Source organism: Tinamus guttatus, unplaced genomic scaffold (assembly GCF_059628265.1).
Source record: "Tinamus guttatus ecotype Peru unplaced genomic scaffold, ASM5962826v1 Tinamus_guttatus_pri_ptg000510l, whole genome shotgun sequence".
NCBI lineage: Eukaryota > Metazoa > Chordata > Aves > Tinamiformes > Tinamidae > Tinamus > Tinamus guttatus.
Genome location: NW_028289044.1, coordinates 1974823 through 1989111, shown reverse-complemented (window position 1 = coordinate 1989111; position 14289 = coordinate 1974823). Strand labels below are relative to the sequence as shown.

The following is a 14289-nucleotide window of genomic DNA, read 5'->3' as shown; positions in this document are numbered from 1 at the left end:
AGCACGGGGATGAGGTGGGATGGGATAGGGTAGGATACGATAGGATAGGAAAGGACAGGACAGGACAGGATAGGATGGAGAACTTCATTCTTTACCAGAGAATGTTCTGGCTGGTCCCTGCCCAGCTCTGATACATTCCTGAACCAATTACAGCCCCAGTCCCTTTCTCAGCTGCCTGTGCAGCCTCCCCGTGCTCCAGAGTGCTCTTGGCCTGATCATTCTCCACTGTGATGACAGGAAGTTCAGTAAAACTACCTCCGAGTTCCTGGGGTAAGAGGGTTCTGCTGTCCGTGCCACAAGCTATATCCACATTGGAGCAACTGTCCCTCCACCTGACCCCGCTCTGCGGCTGCAAGGCGGCAGCAGGAGGCTGAAGGGAGCACCTGCATTTCACACAGAGACAAGGTGCTCGAAACAGATGACCAAGTGGCAACAATTTAATTCATGAAAAGCAGCATGAAAGACAGGATGCAAAAAAAATGCCTAAAATGGCAACTGTCCTTGTGTGTGTGTGTGTGTGTGTGTGTTTTTTCCTATAAGCTTTTATTCATTTATTTATTTTTATGAGGTGATTTGAAAATAATGGCCCCGATTCAGGAAATCCTTTAGAACAGCAGTAAAACACATGCTCAGCATGTGACTTTGGCACATAAAGACCCTGAAGCACCTGCCTAGGTACTGCCTGAACACTGATGGACTTAAGCGTGCACTTAAGTGGCTTCCTGGATCATATCCATTAGAGATACAGGGCAGTATTTGGCTTTTGCAGGGACTTTTAAGAGTCTTCACATGCTTTACCATAGAAGTATTCCCTTCCTTTCCCCATTTCCTCTTATTTCAGGAATCCTCAATCCTTTAACTTTAAAAGACCCTTCCAAAGAAGGGCAAGGTTTATCTGGACATCCTAGGCGTGAGCCTGCCCAGGAACAACTGGTACTTTTTCATAATATTCATTATTGTGCTTTTCTTTGAATTAGATGCCACAAACAATAGAAAAAAAACCATGCAGTGATTTATACAGACATTGTGCACATCTGTAAGTGATGATTTGCATATGCTTGCACCGTGCTTGTAATACTCTGAATATATTTGAAATGCTCGGTAGTATCTCAGCTTATAACATATTTTTGCTGCAGTTTATACATCTCGAATGCATGCTGAAAACAGGAAATACACATGTGGAGGGTAGGTAAAAGGGAATTACAGTATACACTTTATATTCAACAGAGTAGTTCCAATTTAAGAGTATCATAAGCACCAGACTAGCACAAACAAATCATTGCTTAACCCACAGATGTATCTAAAGACCATATGTATCCTGCATGTTTACAACTCGGAAAAAAACTGAGCTTTTCTATTGTTTGCTGACTTTCACCGTATAGTATTAATTTTATTTGTGAAAACGAGGCTATTCACTTGGATATAAAATAGTTCTTAAAAGGAAATAGAGTTATTTAATATAAGCCACAGGACAAGATGTATGGCCCCCCTTTTCTGCTTCCTTGGAGATTTCATGTCCTAGGTGAGTTACGAGGCATGAGACCAAACGTACAACCGCATTTCTTAAACCAATTTATTGCTTTTACACGGTACTTCTCTTAGGTCTTCCTCGTGGCAGTTGGCTCCCAGATTGGAAATTCGGTGCTTCCTCGTGCCCCGGGCAGCCGTGGAGCTCGAGCGGCGCCGCAAACCCGCCGTGCCCCGGGCGCGAGGCGCACAGAGCCGCAGGAGCGGGGAGCCCTGGCTCCTCGTGCGGAGAACCCCGGCGAGGGGCAGGGACCCACTCGTGCCGTGGGTGCCCGGGCTTAGCGCTTAGTGTCGGCGGGGCGGACGGTAGCCAGGCGCTCGCTCAAAGCGAACGGTGACCGGGTCCGGCACGTCGCAGCTCGCTCCGTTCTGGCGAGCGGTGATTTCGGGTGTCGCGGAAGCGGTGGCCGGGGGTGGCCGGCGGCAGAAGGGCCCTCCCCGGGAGCCCCGGGGCCGTGGGGCAGCGCGGAGGGCCCCGCGCAGGGCAGGCGGCCCCGGGCAGGCAGCCCGCGGGCACCGGGCTCCGCGCAGGTTGTCGGTGACACCTGGGCACTTCGGGACGGGTACGCTAGAAAACAGCAGCAACGAAACGCAAGGGAAAGAAACGCCAAATCTGCGTGCGGTCGGCGGTGATTTGACCACCTAGACGCGGGAGCGGAAGAGATCGGTATTGCTGCGGGCGGTCACTAGCGGTTCTCCCTAAAACACCAGCAGCCCCCGGTGTGTCCCCCTGGTCGGGCCTGCCTAGGAGGGAACCCAAATGCTGCAGGAGCCGCAAGCGGCGCCTGGACGGCCGCTGCGTCGAAGCGGGGCCGCGAGGCCGGACGCGGTTTCTGCCCGGGGTTGCGCTGGACGGCCGGGAGCCACAAGGGCGAGCGCTGGCCCCGCTGGATCCTTCGTTCCCCAGTTATTGTAGCCCGGCCTGTCATTCCTCCCCTGCGTTACCGCGCATCTCCCGGGAGAGGCACCGGGGCGACCTGTATTTCTGAGCGGTGAAAATAACAACAGCAAGAAAAAGGCGGGCAGCGGGCGCTGCCGGCCGCCCCTGCCGGGGCCGCGCGGTAGTTCAGCCGCCCGCGCTGCTTTCCGCGGGCCGCTCCCGCCGCCAGGTGCGCGGCGGCCGGTGCTGGCGGCGGCGGAGGCCGCGCCACGTGCGGGCGCCGCAGGGCTCGGGGCGGCCGCGGGGCCGGCGCGGGGCGGCCGGCGGCGCTGGCGTGCGGCGCGCGGGCCTCCAGGGGGCGCTGCAGCACCGCCTCACGGCGCGCGCCCCGCGCCGCCGGGACGGGGGGACGGCGCCCGCCGCGGGACGGGGCTCGCGGCAGCCGGCCCCCTGCGCGGCCGCGGCCCCCGGAGGCGGAGGCGCTGCCTCGGGCGCCCCGGCCGCACGTGCTGCGCGGAGCGGAGCGGAGCGGAGCGCCCCGGGCCGGGCCGCGCTCCTCGCCAAGCGGGGACGGCAGCGCGGCCGGCGGTCCCGGTGGCGGCTTCGCACCGCCCTGTGCCCGTCCTGCGCTCCTCGGGCGCCGAACTCTGAGCGTTTCGTTAGCTGCTTGGGGAAAAAATTTTTTTTTCTCCCCAAGAAGTGCTGCTGGGTTTTTTTTCCTTGCTGTAAGGGCAAGAAATGATGGTTCTCGCCGAAACACAGCCCACTTCCCACCCGTCCGTCGAAGGGGCGCGGGCGAAAAACGGGGGCGAGCAGCGGCCCGCAAGCCGCAGGGCTCCGCGGGACCCGCGTTGGGGCCGCCCGTGTTCGCAGCGCGGTGCCTGCGCGAACGAAAGCGGCGCGGAGCGGGGGCTCCCGACGCCCCGCGTGCGGCCGCCGCTCGCCGCCTGCCTCGGCACGGCCTTGAGCGCGGCCGGGGGGCGGAAAGGCGCCCGTGCGGCGGGCGGCAACTGAGCCGCACCGTCCCTACCTTGAAAAAATACTCTCGTTTTTAACGCCGCCCCTCCTTACAACTTTCAGTTCTTGGAGTATTCCCCAATTGTCCAATGACCCTTTCCCATAAACACGCGCGGCGTTTAATTAACGTACAGAATATAATTTTTTTTAAAGTTATAAAAAAAATCAACCTCAGTGCGGGGTACGGAACCGACCGTACGCGCGTTTCACCGAGGGACGTGGGCAGTGTCGCCGCGGCCCCGCTAGGAGCGAGCGCCCCGCGATGAGCCGGCCGCGGGCGCGGAGCGACCCCGGATGCGGGGCGGCTCCGGGTGCGGAGAGCTCCGGCTGCGGGCGGTCCCAGGTGCGCGGCGGCCCCGAGCGCCGGCAGCTCCGTGTGGGAGCCGGGGCCGGCCCCGCTGCGCCTCAGGAGCGCGGCCGTTGGGGGCGAGCGTTACCTGCGCGCGCGGCTCCTCGGGGCAAGGCGGGCGGCTGCTCGCCCTGCCCGCGCGCCGGCCGGGCCGCGCCGGGGCTCTAGGGAACACGCGGAGCGGCGGCGGCGCGCGGGCTCCCGGGGGGCCCCGGGGGCGGGGGTCGCGCCGGGCGCAGGGACGAGTCACCTCAGGTGACGCGGCGGCGCGGGCGGCGCGCGCGGCCCCCCTCGCGCGCAGTTGCTACCCAAACACGGGTAAACAGAGCGCGCGGGCGGGAGGGCGGCGGGGGGCGGGCCGGGGCGGGGCGGCGGGGCAGGGAGCGGAGCGGAGGGGAGGGCCGGCGGCGGCGGCGGCGGGCGGGGACAGCGCCGCGCGGCACGGAGCGCTGAAATGTGATGGACCGCGCGGGGGGCGGCTCAGACGCGCAGCGAGCCTCGCCGGGCTCGAGGGCAGCGGGCTCCGCGGCGGGCCGAGGTCTATGCGGGCGCGCCGGGAGCTCCGCCGCCAGCCGCGCGGCGCCCGCACCATGCCGGCCGCTGCCGCCTCCGCCGGGCTGCGCGCTGCCGCCCGCGCGCGCTGGATCTAATGTCTCCGTGAAGGGGCCGCCACCGCTGCCTCGGCGCCGCGCCGCGAGGCCCCGAGGAGCGGCCCGCCGCCGCCGCCGGTAAGTGGCTCCCCGCGCGCCGGGCCGGGCCGCGGGCGGCGGCTCCTGCTGCCCGCGCCGCCTCCCGCTGCCCTCGGCGCCCCGCGGAGCTGCGCGGCCGGGGGCGCGGGGCAGGGAGGGGGAGAGGCGGCCGCTCGCCGAGATGAAGCGCTCCCAATGGAAGGGGAAAAGGAAGTGCCAAGGTTTAAGTAACATCCGTTTTTGGTTGGCTTTCTACCCCCCCGCACGCCGTCCCAAAACTGCTTTATTATCAGTCGCCTTAAAATCGAGCACGAAGACACCTCCCTGTTTCTTTCTTTTCTTTTTTTCTTTTTTTTTTCTTTTTTTTTCCTTTATTTTTTCTTCTTTTTTTAATCGGTTTTAAATAAAGGTATCTCAAAGTACTAATAGTTGTGCAAGTATCGTGGTTCCGACAGAAACTAGTTAAGAAATGTAGCTTTGGAGCTTTCTCTGTTCAAACGCGGATTTTTCCGTTTGGAGTACTTTTCCTAGAGTAATCGCGGACTTGGTTCTTTGACACGAAAACGAGCGCCCTGCGACGATAACAACGGGCTTAGTTACCAAATGCAGCAGCAGTAAAAATAAAAACGAAAGTCTGTCCTACAGAAATAATGTACTTACATCGCGCGTCTGCTTTTTTTCCCCGATGGCTCCGAAATGCAGCTTCAATGAACAGCAGTTAACCTGGGAACGCTCCGCGGTATCAAACGGCGAAAACGGATTTTAAATGCTCGCTGCTGTTTCCTGACGGAAAGCGAATAGGAACTAACATGCGACATGTTGGAAAATAGGTCTCTCCGTATAATTGCCCCCTCCTCAAAAAAAAAAAAAGTGTATATCATAGGTCATAGTGATAATAATGGTTTTGGTCTCCATTCAATAACAAATGAAAATAATAATAATAAATAAGCGGTAGCGGAAGAAATGCCAGGGAGCCATGATTCACAGAAAACGAAAACAGGAGCGGAGAGCGCTGGGATCAGTCCGAAACGACTTTGCCGCATTTTTTCCAGGAAGGCCAATTTAGTGCTAGGGGCAAAGAAATGTGGGGGACTATATCGAAAGCCTCTTTGAGCCCGAGCCGGCACTGCGGGCTCGAGGGAAGCCGGAGCCCGGGGACGGCAGCGGCTGTTGTGGTGCCGCGGCGGCCCGAGGGGCCTACGAGCAGCAGCCTCCGCGCTCAGAGTTTCGCCCCGTTTTTGGGTGCGTTTTTGGGGAAAACCCGAGGCGCCCGGCCGGGCAGCCCCGCGGACCCCCGCGCTCGTTTCCCCGCCGCTTCCCTCGGCCTCGGCAGCCGCTTGGCTGCAGGCAGCGAGGCGCCCCGAGGACAGGCCCGGCGGCGGCGGCCGGCCCGGGCCGCGCAGGTGCCCCCTGCGCCGATCCCGAGGCTCCTCGGCGGCCCGTGAGCGGAGGGCCCGGGGGTCTCCCCTGCGTTAAACCCGCTCACCCCGCGGGCCTCTCTGGAGCTGCCTCCCGCATCGCGTGCCCCGCTCCGACGGCCCGCGGCCCCGGGCCCCGCGCAGCGCCGGCTCCTGCGCGCCCCGGCGCTGCTCGCGTCCACGGGGGGTCCTCGTGGCTGGACGCCCCCCACGAAGGAGGAGAGAGCGGCGGCGAGGCCGCGGCGGGGCGCGGGGGGCGGCGGGGCCTCCGCGGCCTCTGCTCCCCGCCGCGGGCACCGCTCGTCCCCGAGGGGGCTGCGTGGGGCGGCCCGAGCCCCTGGGAGGGAGCGCAGCGCACGGGGGCTTCTTCGGGAGCTGCAGCGCGGGGGGCGGGCGGGGAGGAAGGGGACAGCGGCGGGGAGCGCTCCTTTTGCCCCGCTCTGCCCCCAGTATCTTGATAAATGAGTTGTTGCTGAAGGAAGAAAAATAAGCACTCGCGCTAGGATAAACGCAGGCGGCCCCCGCTCGCCCCCGGGCCCTGCCGCGGCCCTCGTGCCTCACTTGGAGCCCTGCTCCTTCCCGCGGGCGCTCGAGGGGGCCAGGCCGCTGCGGGGGGCAGGGGGGCGGTGCGGGGTCCCTGCGGCCCGGGCGGGCTCGGCGCTGCGCGCAGCGCGGGGCACCGTGCGCGGCCGCGCGCAGTGGAGCGGCCTCGATGCCAGCCGCGCGCTCCCGGCGCGACTTTCACGCTCGGTTTTATTTTGAGGCTGCAGCGCCTGAGGAAGGATCGGCGGGAATTTGTTGTTGTCGTTTTGGTTTTATTTTGTTTATTTATTTCATTTTACTTTTCCTATTTTATTTTCCCTTTTTTTTTGGTGGAGAAGTTGTTTCTGGATTCTCATTTCTATTCGTTTCTTGACACTCTCTCTTCTTCGCGATCGCGGCTCGTTTCGGCGGCTCTATGGCTGCCCTTCCTCCCCGCGCTGGTGGGAGCCGTGGCTGCCCCGGGAGCCGGAGCGGGAGCCGGGACGAGCAGCGCTCCGGCCGTCGCTCCCGGCCTCCGGCTCCCCCGTCCCGCTCGCCTCGGTTGAAGGGAATCTCGCTGCTCCCGGTAAAAGTCTTTTCTCTTCTTTTTTCCTCGTTCTCCCTAGGAATTTCTCCACTTGGAAGCACTGAAGAGAGACAGCAGCTCCTGCGCCGCCTGCCCCCGTCCTGGGAAGATGGGGAGCAAAGCGCTGCCAGCTCCGATCCCGCTGCACCCGTCCCTACAACTCACCAACTACTCCTTCCTGCAGGCCGTGAACACCTTCCCCGCAGCTGTGGACCAGCTGCAAGGTCTGTATGGACTCAGCGCCGTGCAAACCATGCACATGAACCACTGGACATTGGGCTACCCCAATGTGCACGAAATCACGCGCTCCACCATCACGGAGATGGCGGCCGCCCAGGGCCTGGTGGACTCCCGCTTCCCGTTCCCCGCGCTGCCCTTCGCCACGCACCTCTTCCACCCCAAGCAAGGGGCCATCGCCCACGTCCTGCCGGCCTTGCACAAGGACAGGCCCCGCTTTGACTTTGCCAACCTGGCCGTGGCCGCCACGCAGGAGGACCCTCCCAAGGTGGGGGACCTGGCCAAGCTGAGCCCCGGACTGGCGTCGCCCCTGTCGGGGATCAGCAAGTTGTCCCCGGACAGAAAGCCCTCCCGCGGCCGCCTGCCCTCCAAGACGAAAAAGGAGTTCATCTGCAAGTTCTGCGGCAGGCACTTCACCAAGTCCTACAACCTGCTCATCCACGAGCGCACGCACACGGACGAGCGGCCCTACACGTGCGACATCTGCCACAAGGCCTTCCGGAGGCAGGACCACCTGCGGGACCACAGGTGAGGTCCCCCCTTCCCTTCCCTCCCCGCCTCGCGCCCGCCCGGAGCTCGCGCTGCGCGGGGCCGCGCGGGCCGCCCAGGGAAGCGCCGCGCTCCGCGGGCCCCTCCGCGCTGCCGGGGGTGCTGCGCGGAGCCCCGGGGGCTGTCGCGCTTCCCGGAGATCGTCCCGCAGGGATGGCCCGGCCCGGGAGCGGCGCCTGGGAAGGCCAGCGGCAGAAACGCGCCGGCTGCCGAGCACAGAGCGCCGGGATGCGCTGGCCGCGCGGATGCTGCTCCGCTCGTGCAGTCCTAACGCGCCGCCAGAGAGGGCAATCAAGCGTTGAGACGAGTTTTGGTAACCGTTTTGAAGGGGTGTGCGGGGCTGGCCGAAGGCAGGATGAGCCGGGGCGGCGGGAGCGGGCAGGGGCGCGGGCGCGGGGCGGGCGCCGCCGCTGCTCACGCTCCCTTGCTTTGCAGGTACATCCATTCCAAAGAAAAGCCCTTCAAGTGCCAGGAGTGCGGGAAGGGCTTCTGCCAGTCCAGGACCCTGGCGGTCCACAAAACCCTACACATGCAGGTGAGCGCGGGCCCGGGGACGGGCGCTGCGGGGAGGCGCTCGGGAAGGCGGCCGGGGCTCATCCCCGCGGCCGCGGAGCGCGCGCTTAAAATCCGCGCTCGCGCCGTGGGGCGCCGCGGGGCGCGCGCCTCGCGTTTGCTTCTGCCGTGGGGCGCCGCTGCGCAGCGTTTTTGGTGGCGGGCTCTGCGCGAGCCTCCGCGGCCGCGCCGGGACCCGCGGGGCAGCGCGGGCAGCGCGGGCGGCAGGAGCCGGGCGGCCGCTGCGCGCTTTGCTGCGTAGGGCGCGGAGAGCCGCAGCGGCGACTTGTGCGGCAGGACACGTCGGGGTGTCCCCTCGGGCTCCCGCTCTCGATCTGTGCCGATTCCCGATATTTCACGCTATGCTTTGCAATAAGAAAAAGCGCAGTAGTACGTTAAAGTCGATGACTTAGGTAGTTTGTAAAGGATTAATCCTTTGCTTGCTTCAAATCTGAACAGGAATCTCCACACAAATGCCCCACATGTGGAAGAACCTTTAATCAAAGAAGTAATCTGAAAACTCACCTTCTTACCCATACAGACATCAAGCCCTACAACTGTGAGCAGTGCGGCAAAGTGTTCAGGCGAAACTGTGATCTACGGCGGCACAGTCTAACTCACACCCCGCGGCAGGACTTCTAGAGCAGCCAGGGACCTGCACCCGCTCCCGCAGCTCCGAGTTGCTAATTTTGCTCAAGGACTCTATTGTAGAAACTCACAGACGTGCGCGCACACACACACACAGACGTACGTACACACACCGCGACACACGTGCAGGCTCAGGGGCCAATCTTTCCTACCACGCGTCTGCAAAGCTCCTTTAGAGAGTGTGGACTGCAGGATCGGGCCCCTCTCCAACCCACCCCGAGAGCGTGAAGCTAGTCTTGTAGATACTCGCGGCTCATTTTAGAGCTCTGTACAGAATGTGGTTTTCTTTGTTTGTTTGTTTCGTATTGTCATGTCAGATGCACATTGATAACAAATCTGGGAGTCAAAGTATCTCTTAAAAAGTGTATTTCAAAATAAATCTCTTTTTTGTTTTCCAAATACCTCCTGCCTTGTTGTATTATTCTCTGAACATTTGGGCTTTTTTTTCCTGCTGTGTCAATGCAATGGTAAAGCATATTGAATAAATTTTCTAGCCGGGTAATTGTACTGTCACAACAATTTCGGTGATCGCTTTTGTTTGGCCTGTTCCACTGTTGCTTTTGTGTTATCTATTGTTAAGTAAAATGAAAGTGTCCGTATTTGAGCGTTTATAGCTCTATTACTTAATAGTACGAATGTCTAAATATTAACTTCTGTACTTTTGTTATTTTCCCGAACGAAATACTTTTTAAAAAGCAGAGAAAGAAAGAAACACTTGCAAATAAACAGATCTTAGGAAATAATGTATAGAGCCGTTCTTAAGCCGAAGCGGCTTATTAGTAACTTATTTGCAATCAGCCCATATATTGTAAAAGTCATCCCTTTCGTGGAGATTGCATTCGATAGCCTCCCGCCGTTAGACTTTGAACACGGGCAATTCGCCCGCGTAGACAGGGACTTTATACTGCAGAAGACGACTCTTTCCCGATAGCCCAGGAAGCAAACAGCGAGGTAGAAATACCCCCCCGCCCGCCCCGGGCCTCCTCGCGGGCTCCCGACGGCCCCGTGCCGGGCGGCAGCACCGGCGGCCGCGGCGGGAGGACCGCGGGAGCGCCCCGCGCAGCGCCCCGAGCCCCGCGGAGCGCCCCGAGCCCCGCGGAGCGCCCCGAGCCCCGCGCAGCGTCCCGAGCCCCGCGGAGCGCCCCGAGCCCCGCGCAGCGCCCCGAGCCCCGCGCAGCGCCCCGAGCCCCGCGGAGCGCCCCGAGCCCCGCACAGCGCCCCAGATCCCGCGGAGCGCCCCGGGCCCCGCGCAGCGCCCCGGCCCCGCTCCGGCTGCCGCGCTGGCCCCGTTGCCCACCCGGGTCGCCCCCTCGAGCGCCTCTTCTCTCCCCGCCGCCCCGACGGTGAAGGCAGCGCTGGGCCGGTTGGGCGCAGCTGCCGCCGCGGGGCTCGGGCCGCAGCCCTCCCTCTGCCGCCCCAGCTCCAGCCCCGCTTGCACCTCCCCACAACACCTGGAGGACTTGGGGACCTGCTGTTCATTTATTATTTTATTATTATTATTTTTTCCAGGCACGGGACTCCTTCTACACCCCCGCCCCAACACCCGGCCCTGCTACTTCTCCCAAATGCACTGCCCAGTTAGTAAGGCAGAGCAAACCCTGCCCCGCGAGCGCCCCAGCTGCGCTGCGGGGGCCTCGGCTCGGTGCGCGGCCTGCGGGAGGGCTGGCTCCTGTGCCCCAGCGCAGGGAAGGAGGACGGTCGGGGGCTCACTGGGCACAGAGCAGCCTCGCAGGGTGCAGCTGCCCCGCGCCTGGCGCTCGGCGGTCCCGCCGCGAGGGAACGCGTGCTCTGACCCCTGTTAATGAGTAGCGAGTCAAAACCAGCAGCGCTTGGGCCGCGCTTGGGCCGGAGGTGCAGAAGCAGCTGCATTACTCCGTGTGGCTGCTCGTTCTCTTCTCTGTAACCTCTGCAGAAGGTTATGGCCCCACCGGCACTGCAGGAACGGGGAAGGGACCCCTTGGAAAAGCCCCGCTCTGACCCAGGCCGAGTCCAACAGGCGAGTGTCCGCTGCAGTGGATGGCAGCAAGCAAGGTGGTCTCAAACACTGCCCAGATTTCACAGACGAGGCCTATCTCTCCACCTGCTCTAGGGCAGCAAGATAGGGAGGGGAAAATAAGTCTCTGCAGCCAGAAATACTTACTGGTCTGCTGGCTGAAGAGCAGCTTCCCTGGTCAAAGTTTAGTTTAAGGGCCACCTGCTCTTTTTCTTGACAGCCCCACTGACTTGCGCCCTTTCCCTCGCTGCGGTGTCACATCCCCGGGCCTCCCTCTTCCCCATGCTTGCAGTCCGTGTCATCCCTCCTCTGCCCACTCCTCTGCTCCAAAGCTCTCTCTATGGGCATCTCTCCCTGCCTTGTTGTGGGCATCTTCCCAATATCTGCTTTCTACCCATCTGACTGATTTTGCTATTCCCAGTGCATTCCTGTTCTCCCAGTAGGTTATTTCCTCCGGTTTCTCTATCCTTATTGTTCTGGCAGTTCCTGTCCCCAGGCCCTTTTGCGTCCCTAGTTTCTTGTCCTCAGAACCAAGCGCGCACAGGGAGGCTGGGATAACTCCGTTCGAGTAAACACCCCTGTCAGGACACATATGCGCTGATTCTGCTTGTCCCAAGCCAAACTCTACGTGCAGTTTGGAAAGAACTTGATCAGATGAACTCTATCAAAGGCTAAATTAAAATGATTACGTCTAGCTAAGGTTTTACTTAATTGTTTGGGGTTTCTTGTTTAATAATCTTCCCAGTGAGCAGACACAGTTTGTAAATTTATCTTCCCGGGATTTCAGAAGTTCAGAGGACAGAACAAAGGCTGAAGAGCTGGATCCAGGCAGAGACAAGTATGTTTAGCAGTAGGTCCCTTGATTGGTTTTTAAATTTAAAACAGTAGCTAAAATCCTAAAATGTCAGAGGATGATTTAATATCTCTTCAATATCAGCATCCTTTCCTATGGCACTGACATTTTCCATTCATGTTTAAAATATTACACCTCACTGGGAAGTTTCAGAAGCAGTAATAAAGAGTATGTTAAAAAAAATATATGGTTTGCTGTCTTTAGAGGTGTTTTGCACAGAAACAGGTTCTGTAAATCTATCTTTGTGTCAGGGCTCTTTTTTTTTTTTTTAATGTATTTATAGTTACAAAGTGCCACCCCGAATTCCACGATGCAAACGCTAAATACAATAATATCCTTGTTACTGCCATTCGTTTCTGTATGAAGCATCTTTCATTCCTCTAGAGCCCTGCTCTGGCACGGAGCATCCAGCTATATATGTCTGCAGCTTCTGAAGTTTCCCAAATCACCTTCCTCTGGCTCCTGCATGTTCTTACATCTCCCATCTTCCCTTTTCCTGCGCCTTTTCTTTTCCCCACCCTCTTCTTCACTGGCTCTGATCATCTGCACCTTTTGCTGTGTTAGAGCTAACAAGCCACTGTAACGGAGCAAGAGGGAAAAAAAAAGAAAACGGCAGATGACAAGATCTGCTGTTGCTAAATTCTCTGATCTGGGGACAAATTATGCAAAAAACTCATACTCCTTGAGGTTTTGTCTGCAAACCGAGCTCTGTTTACACAAGTTGCTGAAGTGAGTGCTGTCCACAGTAGATGGTAGAGCTGTTCAGCACGGCCCTGTATGCGCAACGCTTTTCTACGGCGCAATTTCTTCGGTGCAGCAACAGTAATCTGCCCGTTCCAGATAAGCACTCCCGATACCATATGACTTTGCTGGCTCTGCCATACATCTTCCCAATGTCACCGGCAGGCCAGGCAAGCCCTGATCGAAGGGGGACACAGTACAGCAGTTCCCAGGAGTGTGACACAGGTTTGGCTTGAGCTTACGGGAATGTCAACGGAATAAACCCAGTTCTTTGAAGTTTATTGTGTCAAAAATCATATATTTTTGTATTTTTTCTCCCTCCTCCCTTGATTTTTCTTCCTGCATTCTCCTCGCTGCTCAGCTGCCTGTTCCCTTGTTGGTCCTCCTCGTCCCCTCAGATCCTGCCTCCTGCCTCCCACGCCTCGTGTCCCCTGAACTCCCGCTCCACTTTCTTCTTGCTGCTTTTCTTTGGCCTTGCACGCCTCACCCTGTGCTTCAACCTCTCTCTCTTTTTTTTTTTTTTTTCTTTTCTGGTCAAAATTACTCACTCAAACTCTTTCTTTTTGAACCTACCCTTTCTAAACTCATTCATTACATCAGTCTCTCCCTTAGCTCCCTTAGCTTCTGTCAGCTTCTTTCCCTCTGGTAGCCTAGACCTCACTTTCCCTGCCCACTATTTTTCATCCTCTGTCAGCCGTCCCTTGTCCAGACCACTAATCGATGGTGCGTCTACATGGAAATTAGGAGCTGTTAATGCCAGCTTTCCTGACGCCAAGGCCAGGGGCACAGCTGACAGTGTGGCTGCAGCAGGAGGAGCCGCACGGGCGCCGGGCAGCCCCTTGGGCCCCAGGCTGCCCTTGGGGACGCTGCTCCGCAGCACGGGCTCCTCTGCAGGAGCTGAGCTGCGTCGCCATCGGGGCGCTCCAGAGGCACAAACCAGCTGAGGTGATGTGAAAAAGCAACGTACTAGCCAAAAAAATCACAAGAAAAACCGTTTGCAGTTGAGAGCTGCAGTCAGCTATGCTTCTGCATTGGTTAAGAGGCTATTAATATAACTCTGTTTTTAACTTTTAACACTTTTAACTGTGTGCAGTCTTTTACACATAGATGAGAGACTTTGTTTACTGAAATATATTATATGAACATTTATCTATATGTAGTTTTTATAGCAGCACTGTACTATCTTCCCAACTTACATTTCCCTTCTTGCAGAATCTCTTTTCCACCCTAATGAATGACAGAAGCTTTTATTACTTCTTCCTTTTGAGAACAGTGTAATTGCGGCAAAATAGGTTAGCTATTAGCCAAAGAAATTATTAGTTTTGTTTAAGTTATTAAAGAAGCAAATACTTAGATTTTTTAAAAAAAGTTTATTATACATTCAAAATAAAGGCATCAACATCCGTATAAAAATTCTTTAAAAAAAATCCAGATGCAGGTGTTTGTTTGTGAAACTTTTTCTAGAAGCTTCTAGTTCATTCAATATGAGATGCAAAAATATTTACATTAAGAAAATGAAGCAACTTCTCTATATCCACAAAATTACAGAAACTTGAGGTGTGGGCTGCCCCCCGCTCCGTTTCTCTGAGGCCCCTCTGGTGATCCTGTGCACTGTTTATCAGGCGCGAGTTTTAGGCGCTCCGTGGTTATGCAGCCGAAGAGGAGCTCAGGATGAGCAGAGCATGTCCTTGAAACGTGGAGTCCCATCGCAGTAGCTTCCCCCCTCCA

At 58.4% G+C, this 14289-nt stretch overlaps 1 protein-coding gene across 2 annotated transcripts; it reads left to right on the top strand.

The window, feature by feature from the left end:
* Nucleotides 1-7037: 7037 nt before the first annotated feature.
* OSR2 (odd-skipped related transciption factor 2) lies at nt 7038-9373 on the top strand. Of its 2 annotated transcripts, none has more exons than XM_088533656.1 (3): nt 7038-7753; nt 8210-8309; nt 8868-9373. In XM_088533656.1, exons 1-3 carry the CDS (start codon nt 7098-7100, stop codon nt 8940-8942), a joined length of 831 nt encoding a protein of 276 aa, XP_088389782.1. In that variant the 5' UTR covers nt 7038-7097; the 3' UTR covers nt 8943-9373. The 2 variants fall into 2 exon arrangements, with proteins under 2 accessions (XP_088389782.1, XP_088389781.1); XM_088533655.1 differs by having other exon boundaries at nt 8786-9373.
* The last annotated feature ends 4916 nt before the right edge of the window (nt 9374-14289 follow it).